At 36.8% G+C, this 14,874-nt stretch overlaps 1 protein-coding gene across 1 annotated transcript; it reads left to right on the top strand.

The window, feature by feature from the left end:
- The first annotated feature begins 2,197 nt into the window (after positions 1–2,197).
- Positions 2,198–12,295, top strand: LOC129421674 (B-cell receptor CD22-like). The gene is made up of 8 exons (XM_073859858.1): positions 2,198–3,105; positions 4,384–4,722; positions 4,800–5,051; positions 5,129–5,392; positions 5,470–5,557; positions 9,339–9,378; positions 9,887–10,008; positions 12,004–12,295. The coding sequence occupies exons 1-8, from the start codon at positions 3,054–3,056 to the stop codon at positions 12,293–12,295; spliced, it is 1,449 nt and encodes a 482-aa protein (XP_073715959.1). The 5' UTR covers positions 2,198–3,053.
- Positions 12,296–14,874: the final 2,579 nt, after the last annotated feature.

Raw genomic sequence — 14,874 nt, 5'->3', positions numbered from 1 at the left:
AGAACTGAAGTGATCTCAGACCCTTTCATGTTCACATCAGACCCCAGTTTCCATGCAGGAGTAGTTGATTTTGATACATGTCAAAACCACACACAAAACAGACCTGGACCTCATTGCTGTCAATCGAACCACAAAAGAACCCAAAGGTGAACCATACTCAGACCACTTCTCTATGTGGTCTGAGTACGGTTTGCTTTTGGTTTCATGTAAGGGTGTCTGAGATCACTTGGTAAATATACAATCTGAAGTGCTCCCAGACTGTTTGGAGGGCTCAAACGAACTAGGTGTGAAAACACCCTAACCACAGCTGTCCAGAAGCTAAAAAACCTCAGTGATGCTTTTAACTCAATCATTTCTACTGGGGTCTTTGAGTGATAAGAGCGTGTAAAGGTAAGGCAGGACGTTATTAATTTTATACACCACACATTAATGTTTTTAATTTCTAAGAGTTCATAGATACTGTACAGATAGTTCGACCAAAAGTGATATTAAACCCATGATTTACTCACCCTCAAGCAGTCCGAGATACAAATGTCCATTTTTTTTCAGACAAACACATTTTCAGTTATTTTAGTAAATGTATTAGAAAATGTAGTAGTTTAAAATGTGGCGTTACCGGAAGTTAATCATTTTCATTTATAACGTTTTAAGTATTTAAGTATTAAAAAGAGAAAGGTACATTTAAATTCAACTCAATCTCATGGAAAGTTGTATTATAGTCATGAAATATTTCATTCATTTGTTTGTGTTATTGACATGAGTTTCAGCTTTTTTGCCATTAAGCACGAATGTCTTTTTCGTGTCACTTTTCAGCAATTTCTATAAATGAAGAGTTTGGTTCCAAAACGCAATAAATCCATTTTGACAAATTTTGGTAAAAACGTGTTTTCTATACCAAGAAAGTGACAAGATGAAAACAACTATTTTCTGTTACAAACTTTCACACAGCATCTTTAGGTTATAAAAACATAAAAAAAATTCAAATCCATAAGTTGATTTTCAAAGATTTATTATAAAAACGGATTATTTTTTCCACAAAATGCAATGAATCCATGACAAGTTTTTATTCAAAATGCTATAAATCTATTGAATCAATAGCCTATATAAATGTGCATTCATCTTTGCCATGTTATATTCATTTAGTTGACTAGTTGTACACACTAATTAAAAATATAAACATTAATGTTATTAATCAAAACACTTACTTTGTCATATTAAGAACCCTGTCATTGCGGTTACTTGACGTCTTCGCTTAACGTCTTTCACAGCGATCAGCTGTAAAATGTTTTTGGTCCTGCTTGATTTTCGTTGACTTTGAGTAAAATAATGGAAAGTTTTTCATAAGATCCTCTGGGGTCAATGTGTTAGCATGAGAAGCTTGATGCTGTCGGGAGAACAAGCGATTGTCTCCCGAGTGCCTCTCAGGGAAATTATTAGATGTTGATGGCTTACGTTTCTTTCCCATCACAGAAAACCATCACAGGTTTATCAATGCAATTAAAGTATAATTTTGTTTTGTTTGTTGATCACAAAGTACAAAGTAGATGAGGAAAACTAGGACTCCATGTACTCAGCGCGCCGCCATGTTTGTTTACATTGCGTGAATGGTGCGCTGTGGGATTTATTGCGTTCTGTAAAAAAAGGGGAGTGACGTTTATCGCATTTTGGGAAAAAAGGGAGAAAATATGACAGAATAACACGGCGGATATTGGATTTTGCGTAAAATTAAGAATTTACTTTTAACTACTGACCTGATATAATGCTGATTTTGGCAGTAACTAGTTTTTTTCAAAAAATGGCGTTTATCGCGTTTTGGAACCAAACTCTTCAAATATTTTTTGTCATTTTATTTTTTCATAGTTAATTTTTTTTTTTTACAATTGTCCCTTAGGGTTGGGGTTAGAATTACTTTCTGTGACATTTCAGACATCCTAACCCAAACCCCAGCTCCAACCCCAAGGGAGAATAGTTTTAAACGCGGAAGAAAAACATTAAGAAATCAATACATAAAAGTACATCCAAACCCAAAATCTAACCCCAACCTCAAGTGACAATGATTTAAAAATAGGGAAAAAGAACAATGTGAAAAGATATATAAAATGACATGTTAAAGAAAGTCGTGCCACTCCGAAAACCATTTATAGAAATTCGTACTGAGTGACACGAAGAGGACCTTTGTGCTCAATGGCACAAAAAGCTGCGGAAAATCATGTCAAAAATATTAATAGGTTAATAAATATTAGTGCAGTAAATGTGCATTTATTAAGAATATAAAGTTATATCATTAATGTGAATAGCACAGTGAGATAACTTACACTTGGGTGTGATATAATGCGTGGTATTGTAAATCATATTTACATATTTAAAATTGAATATTAAATATAAAATCAGAAGATCACTCATTATAAGTGCTATTCGGACGGGATTAGTTTTACATAGGGAGGGGGGTAAAGCAATTTTTACCAGAGCTTCTCAGTGATTTTAGTCCAGTCCGAATGCTCCATGTCAGTAATCATTACGGACAATGTCAGTAAAGGTTACGGTGACTTTTATCTTTTGTAAAAAGGTCTGGGGAAATTACCTCAGGTAATACTAATCCAGTGCGAATAGACCAGCTGTAAATATACACGTAAATTGCATCATTTCCATTCAATTTGCGTGTTTCTTTTAAATATAAAAGCGTTTGAAGCATTTACTTTAGTTCTAGGTGGAAAAACAAGTCAGTGGCAAGTCAGTTCCTGAATAACACGACACAAAGTTTTTTTTAAAAAAAGTCTGACGCGCTGCGCAATCGAGTTACCCCTCCCACTTTTGAATTTTTTTTAGAGATTTCTAATCCTGTCTGAACTGACCATTAATATTGCAGACGTTCTGTGGTAAAATTACATTACACCATCTACCCCTGTAAAACTAATCCCGTCCGAATAGGGCTATAGTATAACTGTGAGATATTTCAGTGAGTTTATGAAAAACAAAGAAACTAAATGAGAAAAAGCCTTTAGTGCTGAGCTGAAACAGTTTATCCTTTGTTGAATGTAGGTGTTGCTATAGTGATGTCAATCATGTTGGCTCCTCCTCCTCTGATCTTTCTCCTCATGATTCACGGTGAGTTCATTCATTATTCATTTAAACCTTAAATTATATTGCTTAGATCATTCATGATTTCAAAGTTTCTGTTCAGACTGTACAGTCGTCTCAACTTAATCTTGAACACACATTAACCTCAATTAACAGACAAAAATCTTTACACTTTAGTGGGTGGTTTCCCGGACAGGGATTAGCTTAAGTCATGATTAGGCCTTAATTAGGAATATAACTAGTTTTAACAAACATGCCTTACAAAAACATTTTGTGTGCATTACAAATTAATAAATTAATTACAGATACAAAAAAGTTTTTTCTTTATATACATAAATTATTTTTTAACTTTACCATACTTTAACATATATTTGCCTTATTGTAAACCATAAACCTTTTCTTACTTTGTTGTAAATGCTTTAGGCTACTTTAACACAGACTTGAGTAAAGAAATCACATTCTTGTGCTGTAATCACTTCAAAATGTCTCCATGCACTCTGAAAATATCATTTGTCCAGGACTTGTAAACTCTAATCTGAGGTACTAAGCAAAATGTTTTACATCTTTTCTGAGTTCTAGCCCGAACACAGTGTACAGCGCTATCTTTAGGCTTTAATTGTTAAAACTAAAGCAGCTGATTTCCGCGTAACGTTATTTCATTAGTTTCATTTTTTGCGCGTGTGAAAGTTGCAAAATCTTATTTCATCAATTTCATCAATTTCATCAGAGACAGTTTTACATACAGATGTACAAAACACTGTGCAGTATGTTTACTTACAACACAAGCAGCGGACTCTGACATAATGTTAGTTTGCGGCAATTTTAACCCGTCAAATCCCGCTTGCGTTTTAATGACAGCAGAGAGACTCGCTGTCCACACACCACCCCTCAAAGAAATAAGGACAGAAGTGGTCGAAAGTGGACAAATGAGACTGATTTAAATACCAGGTGTAAATTGTTCGCCAAGCTTCAGGCCAGCCTTTCGTCAAGCGTAAACAAATTCGCCCCATGTGAATGTACTGTCAGAGGGTGTGGTGATAGTGTGGCGGGGCAGCAACAAGGGAGAGTAAACTGGATGCGCTTTAGACGTAATCATCTGCGCGTTATATTAATACATTTATATTTAAATTTCACAGTCACTCCAGTGTGACCTTAAATAAAAAGTAGTCGCACATGTAGGAAAAATACTTGCAAAATGCGACTACTTACTCAGTCTGGAGCCCTGCCCTATATGTTTATCAGTTTTAGTTCTGCGTTCGCTGAAGCTACTGTTATTGTATTTATTGTGATCATTGTGTGTTTCAGGAGTGTATAGTGCTAAAGATAAGTGGGGTGTGAATTACAGCTCTTCATCCATCTGTGCACTAAAGGGCTCAACAGTGATGATAAACTGCACTTATGAATACCCTACTGGACATCAGATCATGAAAGTGTTCTGGACAAATATTAACAGAGAAAATCCTCCAGATCTGTTTAATAACTCTAAATACAGTCAGAGGATTCAGTATCTGGGAGATAAACATCACGACTGCACCATGAGACTGACTGATGTGAGACAGACAGATATACACAAATACTATTTCAGATTCATCACTGATAAAGAAAAATACATTGGTCTTCCTGGAGTGTCTCTTAATATCACAGGTAAGTGAATTACTCACTGATGATAATAATGTGTGTTGAATGACATGTATATATGTGTATCTGTGTTGTGTTGTTAGATCTTCAGGTGGAGTCTTCAGGTGATAAAGTGATAGAGGGACATTCAGTGACTCTTACATGTAAAAGCAGATGCAGTCTGACTAACAGATCAACATTCATCTGGTTTAAAAACACACAGTTATTAAGTCAGAGATCAGACAGAAACAATCAACTCATCCTGCAGTCAGTAACAAGAGAGGATTCAGGCAACTATAGCTGTGCTGTACAGGGACACAATCTTACATCACCTCATCAATATCTCAATGTCATCTGTAAGTTCATATTTAATAACTTTATGAAATCCATTTAAAGACTTGAGAATACAGATTGATTATGAATGTTTCTCTAGATCCTCCAGAAGAGACTCGTGTGGTGGTGAATCCATCTGGTGAAATAATGGAGGGTGATTCAGTGAATCTGACCTGCAGCAGTGAATCAAATCCACCTGTTCATAACTACAGCTGGTTTAAGGTGAATGAAACATCATCTGTTGGATCTGGACAGACGTACAGCATCACAAACATTAACTCCAGACACAGTGGATTGTTTTACTGTGAGGCTCAGAATGAAGTCGGATCTCAAAGATCTGATGCGGTTTCAGTCAATGTTAAAGGTATAAAACTTTGGGTTTAAGGAATATTTGAAAAAAAAAAAAGAAATATTTTTATAACATCACTTTTCATGTTTTAGGAGGAAAAGACTCAGTCCTGTATGTGGTTGCTGGAGTCTCAGTTGGATGTGGAGTTTTCATTTTGATTCTTTTCATTGTGTTTGTGTGGTGAGTTTATTTTGACTGTTAGATAAAACTTTAACAACAAACCCTACTGAGAGTCTCCTGAAGCCCTTTCTTATATCTTCGATCATACACAATATATTGCTGATAACAAATGGCTCCCCTCAATTTTTACCTGTTGTAAAATATATCAATTCAATAAGTATTATTTAATCTCTACACAGCATCAGAAGTGGTGCTATACTAAATAAGCCATCATCACTGTTAGTATACAGGTGCTGTTCATATAATTACAATATCATCAAAAAGTTGATTTATTTCACTAATTCCATTCAAAAAGTTAAACTTGTATATTCAATTCAATTCAATTCAATTTTAATTATATAGCGCTTTTCACAATTTGGTAATTGTATCAAAGCAGCTTTACATAATAGATGCAGTGAAAAGCACAGAAAATCGACAGATAGCACAACATAATAAACGATAGCACAAGCAGTTAAATTTGCTACGGCTATAAATCAACATTATAAACAAACGTATTACTAATGTAACGTATAGAAGTTAAGCCCAAAAAGGCTGCCTCCCCGGGTTGAAAAACCCCCTAGGAGAAAAAAACCCCGGAATTTTAGCCGGGGAAGTAAAAAAAGTCATAGGAGGAAAAAACCCTTGGGAGGTATATATATATATATATATATACACACATTGAAACGGAAGGAGATTGAGCGGAGATTAAGCGGAGATTAAGCGGGTTCTGCCGGTGGTCTTTGGTCAGGCATCAGCTGGACATCACGTTGAAGAACAGCTAGTAGATCAGTTGTGTGCCGACTTTCACATGTACCGGAACCTGATCTGTTTGTCTCGTCCTCGGGATCAAGGACGAGACAGGGAGAGAGAAACAAAATCTTATTAGCGTAGGGGCCGTTCACATAGAAAACAAGTGTCACACAGTAATGTGGTTTTAGTCAGCTCGGTTCCGGACAGGCTAACTATTGCTGGTTAAGTGTATTACATATAGTTAATGATTTTAGAAACGGAAACAGAACTCGTTTGACTAAGGCCAGAGGCCCCACTGCCGTCGTTAATGCTAACGTACAGTGGCAAACGGTTCTGTATGACATACTATTTTAAGGTCATGGGAAAAGGCCAAAATTGCAAGCCGGCCATATTTGGCAGTTAAGACTCAGTCGAAAACCAATTCAAAGTTTCAGCATATTACTAAAGAGTATTAATGAGATTTACCATGCTTTGAAGTGTTGACGAAAAAAAAGGTTTTAATTTATTCATTAATTTATTTATTTATTAGGTTGTACAAGCTAGCTATTAGGAGATAAGTACCATTGTTAAAACAACTATTTGAAAGCCTTGTTAAAGAGAAAAGTTTTAAGTCTAGATTTAAAGTTATCTACTGTCTCTGATTTTCGGACGTCGGTTGGTAAATCATTCCAGAGCTTAGGGGCTAAGTAGGAAAAGGATCTGCCACCTTTAGACACTTTTGATATTTTAGGGATAATTAAGAGGCCAGAATTTTGTGACCGCAATGCACGTGATGCATTATTATATTCATTATATTCATTATATTCATTCATTACACACAGACTGATATATTTCAAATGTTTATTTCTTAAAATTTTGATGAATCCCAAACACTACCAGCAGGTGTCGCCAGACCAGCAGGTGTCACCAGACAAATGTTGTCAAAACTTCGAAAAACTAAATACATTTTCGAAGCAATTGGTTGAATTGATTCGAAGCTTTGAAAAGCTTTGTTTCTTTTAGGGATTTACCGAAAATTTCGGCCGAAAATGGCATTATCGGTTTCGGGCCGAAATAAAAAATCCAGCCGAAAATGTAAACCGAAAATGAATGTCAACCGCGCCCCTCCCATCTGTGCGCTAGCACTTTGGTTTCACTCACGGTGATCAGTCGTCTCCGACCCCTCCCCTTCGTGCTCAATAGTGCTGCAACGACGCGTCGACGTCATCGATTACGTCAACTACGCGACGCGTCACGCTGTTTACATTAATCTCGCGTAATGGCGGCTTCTGCTCCTGGCAGTGTTATCCATACATTTATTTGTTTGTGTGCGCCACAAAATCAACAATGGTCGCAACATTTAAATTTTTATTTTCATTTAAAACGGCTTCATTTATTGTTGTGAGCGCTCGGTGGTGCCTCTCTTGTGCATGTCTCTCTCTCTGTGCGTGAAGCCCCTAGACAGCGCCTCTCACACATGACACTGAGTGAAAGAATTAAAAGTTGGATGTGTTTTCCATGCGGATTCCTCTGTGTACTTGCATTTTCACGTAAACGTCTGATGTTACTGACAGAGAAGACAACTGATTCGAGTTTATCATGAAAGGTTAGCAGTGTTTTCCCACACACACTGGTTCTCTATGTGCTTGTGCGTGAGCTCTCTCTCTCCTATGCCCGCGCATGCCTTCTGTAGTAACTCTGTGTAATGGCAATTTCGTAATTTGCGCCGAATTGTCTGCGATGTCTCGTTTATAAATCAAGATTTTAGTAACTTAGTAGTTAAAGTAACAGCTGGTTGGATTAAACACAAGGTTAATGGGTCATGTTTAGTCACTATTTTAATAGTCTTTGGGGTGGTTTCCTGAACAGAGATTAGCTTAAGCCAGAACTAGACCTTAGTTTAATTAGGAAATATAATTAGTTTAAACAAACATGCCTTACTAAAAACATTACTTGTGTGCATTTTGAGGACAAACTAAAGGCACTGATGTATTTAAAGATATGTCAGTGCAAGATGTTTTCAGTTTGGACAGCTCTTATATTTATTTTAGTCTAGGACTAGTCTAATCCCTGTCTGGGAAAACGCCACTATATGTCTGACAACAGAACAGATAATATGTGAAAATAGCATTCAGTTGTGTTAAAATGCTAATTTCAGACCTTATTAATGTACAACTTGGTTCTTTTTTATAAATGTTTGCAATTTCTTTATTGTTTATTAGATTTTTCCCACCTTTTTGCTGATCCGAAAAGTAATCTGATCTGTGCTTCAAAAACTGTAATGTGATCCGAACTGAGAGTTTTTTTTATTCGTCACACACCCCTAGTAAAGTTAGTACACAGTGATAGCCATAAATGCAATTGTACTAATAATTGGCATAATAATTTCTTTCGGTGTTTCGGTTTCGGTTTTTCGGCCTTGGTTTCCTGTTTTCGGTTTCGGCCAAGAATTTTCATTTCGGTGCATCCCTAGTTTCTCTCACTAACATGACAGGTAGACCATATAAAATAAAAGACATGCAAATTAAAAGTAAGAGATAAAATGCCCATAAAAAGAAGTGATATGTATAGAAAACCCCTAAAACGTCAGCTGGACCCGTAATCGGAAAAAACTTTCCGAAACTTGTATGAACCCTGGCGAAGTGCATTCGGCACAGAAATACTATGTAACACACTTTTTTGACACTTTGCCTACGTTTAGCATGAGGAAACAACTCTATAACTGTGTTAAGTCAGAATGCATGAAATACCATTGAACCACCCCTTTAAGACTACATGTAAAACCTATTTAAAACTCAAATATACATTAAACCTTAAACTACATATATTGTGCAGTTAAAACATGTCTTGTGTGGAAGTGTCACACAGTATAAATCATCATTCTGGCCGGATTGGACACCTTGCACCGTTTGACACCCCTGATATACAGTATAGTTTCTAAAAAAAAAAGATTGCACATGATTGAATTAAGTTTTCCTAAAATGAAATGAACACTTGAGGTTGTAGCCCTTACCTGCAAATATTTAATAACATAAGTTTTTTTCTAATAATTTTATATAATTATTTGTTACAGGAAGTGCAAACACAGACCTGATGACATCAGACAAAGTCAGGTAAAACAATAAACTGACCGCAGATCAGTAAGAATCATTCACAGTGGAAATACAAATGTCAATTTAGGCATTGTAGTTAAACCGACATTAGTGTAAGTTAGAAGTTTGATTAACAGGATAGTAAATTAGCATTATCTGGTTTTCTACAGTATTTTTATTTAGAAATAATGTTTTATAACAGTTTTAAAATAATAGAATGTAATGTTTCTTTATCATTTAACAAACAAACAAAAAAGCTTTTAAAATATAGAAAATATCCATTTGAAACATTGTGTAAACATTAAAAAAAATCTGTTAGCTGGGATGATATAGAGTTGAAAATGTGTTTTTTTCTTTTAAATAGTTTATATCTGCATCATTCATAAACAATCTTATGAATGGTACCTTTAAAAGTTAGATAAAAACAGGCTTTTTATAAAAATGTTATTAGATTATTATTTTTATTGTTGTTGTTGTTGTTATTATTATTAATGCAGACTGTAGTTAAGATCGTTTTCTTTCATTGTAGGATAATATGTATTCATCAGGAGTCTCAGCTCCTGAATTCAGACATGCTGAGGAGATCCTGTATTCAAATGTCCAACACATCAAAGACATCAAGACTGAAAACGATGAGATGTTGCTGGAGAGGTGACAAATTTTGACACATTCAAAAAAATAATAAAAATATTATGATTATCACCAGGTCCTATAATGAAAACTCTTTAATTGTTCCCTAACAAATGCAATCTTCAGCTTCTCCATTACATGCGGTTGTGTTAATCTCATATATATTTTTCCAAAGATCTGCTGTTCATATGATGGAGGATGAATCAGTGACATACAGTACAGTCAAGTGATCCTTCAGTGGACCTTAACCAGGACCGTGGGGGGGGGGGGTTTTAAGATATTTCATGGATGCTGAATTATTAACACAGTGTAAGAGTTAAACTCTTTATGCTAAACTTAAGCAAAGTGTCAAAAAGCAGTTAATCGTATGACAGACTATTTCTGTGCTGAATGCATTTTAACAGGGTTTGTACAATGTGCCATGATCTTACTTGGTTAAAGGCTCTCTAAGCGAATAATGTGCGATGTCACTTCCTGTTGATGTTTGAACTGTTTTCAAACAAACGGAGCGTAGCTAACGCCTCCCCCTCCCTCTCCCGTCCGTGCTTTCATGAACGCGCCCAACCCCCACCCCCAAATCCTTCTTGTCGTTTATTGGCTGGAACGCTTTGTTATGTTTTGTATTGCTAGGTTTGGCCACTATGTTGATATTGCCGTTTGTCGAGCCTGAGCTGTCTACAGAGATCGCGTTTTTTTGATCAGCGGACAGGCAGCAAGCAGATAGTGAGGAGATGTTTGCTGTATGTAACAAAAAATGTTTTATGGTCTAAAACGCGTCAATTCGCTTAGAGCGCTTTTAATAAGTATATCAAGTTTCACAAAACTTTCTTAACATTATGAAGGATGATTTTTGTAAATCACAAAAAGTATTATAGCTGGGTTTTTATAGACAGAATCACAATTATGTACAGTGTATGAAGCTAAAGGTTTTTGGGTTAATTTAACATTGTATGCTATATGTGCATTGCTAGCTGGCAAGCACAAAATACAGCTGTTAAGGTAACAGTCACATGTAGTTGAATGTAGTTTTCCCAATAAGATCATAATCATGAGAAATGTTGGACACTGCTGGAAATACTGGTGTTACATGGTATGTTCTTATTGACTTATTTCTATTAATTTAATTAAAGGGATAGTTCACACAAAAATGAAAATACTGTCATCATTTAATCACCCTTATGTTGTTACAAACCTGTATAAATGTCTTTGTTTTGATTAAACCAAAGGAAGATATTTTGAGGAATCTTTATAAAAAAAATGTTTGTGGACCCCATTTACTTCCAAAGTATTATTTTTTCTACTATGGCAGTGAATAGAGTCCACAAAGGTTTGAGCAACACACATGAGAAGGAGAAAGGAGAAGCTTACATTACAAGAGACAGAGTGAGGATACGATGGACACTTTAGATGCTGAGCAGCATAACCTCAAAATAAGGTGACAAAGACAGGGCAACTATTGTTTGTAAATTGGCACAAAGAAAAGAAAAAGAAATGCCCCATGATTCACAGGGAAAGCCATTTCTTGAAATATAATAAGGTCGCAAATGGTAAAGATGAAAAGTGATTGGTTAATTTATAGTGAGAGTACAGATGCACTGTTTTGCATCCCGTGTGTTCTTTTTCTCTCATGGCCAGAAAAGTGCTCTGAATAGTGACCAGGGGTACAAAATGTGTGATGTTAAGTGACGTCGTATGTATGATAAACTCCCAAACCATGAAAATAACAAAGCTCACAGGGACTGCTACTTAAAATGAAAAAACTTGTGTTCTGAAAGAACTGTATGTGGCATTGAACACATCTGCGATGGCAGGAAAGTACTGGATGACCTCTTTCATTGAGCATAACTCCACACTGTCCATCAGGAAGCCACAAGTAACCAGTCTGGCCAGGGCCTCAACTTTAACAAGCACAATGTGGGCACTTTTTTCAACAACTTTGGCAGAGTTTATGACAAGCATAGTTTTGCTGCTCAGAATATATGGAATATGGATGAAACTTGAATTTGTTACTGACAGGCCTGAACCAACCACTGCCTTAAGGTCAACTCCTGATTGCTCTGTTCTTCATGCCACAGATGTGCCGACTCCTGGCCTCACCTTGCCTACTGCCACTGATGCATTGACCCCTACCACGTCTGTGCCTACTGCCACTGATGCATTGACCCCTACCCCCTCTGTGCCTACTGCCACTGATGCACTGACACATACCCCCTCTGTGCCTACTGCTGTGCTGATTCCTGAGCCCTCTGCAGAGGCCCTTCCCAAAGGCAGGGCAAAGGAAGAGTGTTTTCAAGGAAAAAACAATTAGCACTATCCTCACAGACACACCAAACAAACTGGCAATAGAAAAAGAAGAAGAAAAAAGGCAAAAAAATGCAAGCAAAAAAGTTCTTCAGTTTTAGTCACAGTTTTTTTTGCTCTTTTTTTTCAAACATGGAATAACCAGGCCCGGATTAAGAATTCGGAGGCCCCTGGGCACAATGTTTGTAGCCCCCCCACGCACATAATCAAATTGTATATATATATATTATATGGTTCTTTTTGTTAGAAACACCTCTACTTTTACAGGATTTACACTGACACATTACAGCCGGTGATCACTACCTGTAGGACAATATCAATACATGTAGATATTTTTGCTGCAAGCAGAGACCTGCGCAGGGGGCAGATTCTCAAGTGAAAAAAGAGCACTTCTCTTAGGCCTAATTCTTTTTTTAACAAAAGATTAAATATATTGACACAACTTCCTTACCAGTTTATTTTAATTCCTTCACACACACCCAACTGTTTCTTACCCTACCGATTTCTACAAAATACAAAATAATTAGTTCACACAAAGTGTTTATCACAAGAACAGAAGACAGCAAATGATATGTGCATGTTTTCTGTTCTACTAGTTTCAAATATATTTAGAATAAAAGACTGCGCCAAGGAGAGGGTACAGTTTCACTAATAATGTGTTTGTTTATTTTGCACGTGGTAAATCTTTTTAATTCTTTTGGTGTTAAAATAACACATCTTTATACTAAACTAAAAAAGGAGGGTTGCTGCTATATTGATAATTTCACAGGAAAATGCTCCAAAAATAGTGGGAAAAAAGACTACAGATAGATTGACAAAATAAAAAAAAAGCAACTGGAACTGTTACAAAATTATTGAACTTTAAACTAAAATTTGTTAATATTGGCTTATCTACACTTTAGAAAACGTTTTATTAGTTATGTTAGCAAGACAAAAATTGTCTTTTGGATAACTACCAGTATAGTTTTACAGCGAATGAAGTCATTTGATCTCCACTGACCTCAGCACAAGTCAAGAAAAACACAGCTGGAATACGACCTGTGTGAAGAGCTCCTGCCTACCTGTCTGTCTGTTGGCGATATGTATTATACTGTTGTGCACAGATGCAGGGGAGGAAGGGCAAAAACGACAAACTTTCCGCGTCTGTCTTTGTCGCATGCGCACGTCCGTTTAAGCCAGAGATGTTCACAAGTCTCTGAGCTCGAGTCCGAGTCGAGTCTGAAGTCTTTGAGCTCGAGTCCAAGTCAAGTCTGAAGTCTCTGGGCTCGAGTCCAAGTCAAGTCTGAAGTCTCTGGGCTCGAGTCCAAGTCAAGTCTCAAGTCTCGTTGTAACAAATAAAACTCTAATAACAAATAAAGAAATTATAAACATTTATAAAAAAGAACAAAGTTGCACATTAAAGCTATACTGTGTAGGATCTACTCCCATCTAGCGGTAAAATTCTATATGACAACCAACTGAATATTACTTTCTAGCCCCCCCATTCGGAACGCGTTTTAACTAGTACGGTGGCACTGTCATGCCAAGGTTAACATGGCTTTCAGTAGCTACAAAGCAAAAGCAATGAAAAAATGAACAATTTGCAATGTACTTTGCCTGTGATCCGTCAAAGCACACAGATGTATGTTAAACATGTAAAAAGTCTGATTGTCATGATATGTCCGCTTAAAATCACATACAAAAAGCAACCATATACGTAGCTAAGTAGTGTTGGGCGATATGCCCTATTTTCAGATCGTCCTATCGTCAGCCTGTGAGATCGGCGATACACGATATTATCAGGGGGCAGGGCAGTAGTTTACTCATTTTTTATTTGTACATTTTTTACTCATTATAACAAGTCACTTGATGGGTGGACAAAAAAAAACCAAGAGCAACACCGTCATGACCGCAACCTTCTTAAACCTGATGCCATTAATGCAAGCGCGTCCATACAAACAATTCAATGCATTGGTTTAGTGCTGTTGCAGAAGACTACACGTGTCAAGCAGTGGTGCTCTCATGAGGTGCCTTTTAAACGCATCGGGTCCAGCGGAACGCGATCATATTTTAAACACAATCATATATTAAACACGAGGGACGTGTTGCTACAACTACTTGAAATGCATACCAACAGGATTAATACCTGATCTGACTTCGGACAGAGCGCAGCTTTCTGCACGTACGCGAGAGTGAGAGAGAGGCGCTAATATGCAGCGGGTCATATTTTAAACAAAAAGTAAAGTTTGCCGCAGCTCGCAGGAAACGCATTAAACTGAACAAATACATAAGGATTACTACTTTAGTTTATGTTTAGACTTCGGACAGACGCGAGAGCGCGTGCACGTGAGACAGAGAGAAGCGCAGCTGCTCATGATGCGGCGCGCTGGATTTAGTGGTAGAGGGAGACCAAGACGCGCGCATTAAGTGCAGGTACGTGCAAGAAGGAATTCTCTCTTTACAAGCTCTCCGCGTAAAGTGAAGCCCACAAACCCTCATGTGAGGAAAAGCATGCATTGTGGGTGTTAATATAAAACTATGATGATGATAATAATAATAATAACCATTCCCCAACTATCGTCATGACCTATCGCCATGAAAGCCTGC

Source organism: Misgurnus anguillicaudatus, chromosome 21 (assembly GCF_027580225.2).
Source record: "Misgurnus anguillicaudatus chromosome 21, ASM2758022v2, whole genome shotgun sequence".
Classification (NCBI taxonomy): Eukaryota; Metazoa; Chordata; class Actinopteri; order Cypriniformes; family Cobitidae; genus Misgurnus; species Misgurnus anguillicaudatus.
The sequence above is the reverse complement of the archived record's forward strand: the minus strand, read 5'-3'. Positions and strand labels throughout refer to the sequence as shown.

What these genes read in the sequence shown, in the direction of transcription:
- LOC129421674 (XM_073859858.1), top strand. Translation starts at nt 3,054, where the DNA reads ATGTCAATCATGTTGGCTCCTCCTCCTCTGATCTTTCTCCTCATGATT. An exon ending in TCAATATCTCAATGTCATCT is followed by an intron (nt 5,052 to 5,128) that starts GTAAGTTCATAT and finishes ATGTTTCTCTAG; the next exon opens with ATCCTCCAGAAGAGACTCGT. An exon ending in CTTTTCATTGTGTTTGTGTG is followed by an intron (nt 5,558 to 9,338) that starts GTGAGTTTATTT and finishes TATTTGTTACAG; the next exon opens with GAAGTGCAAACACAGACCTG.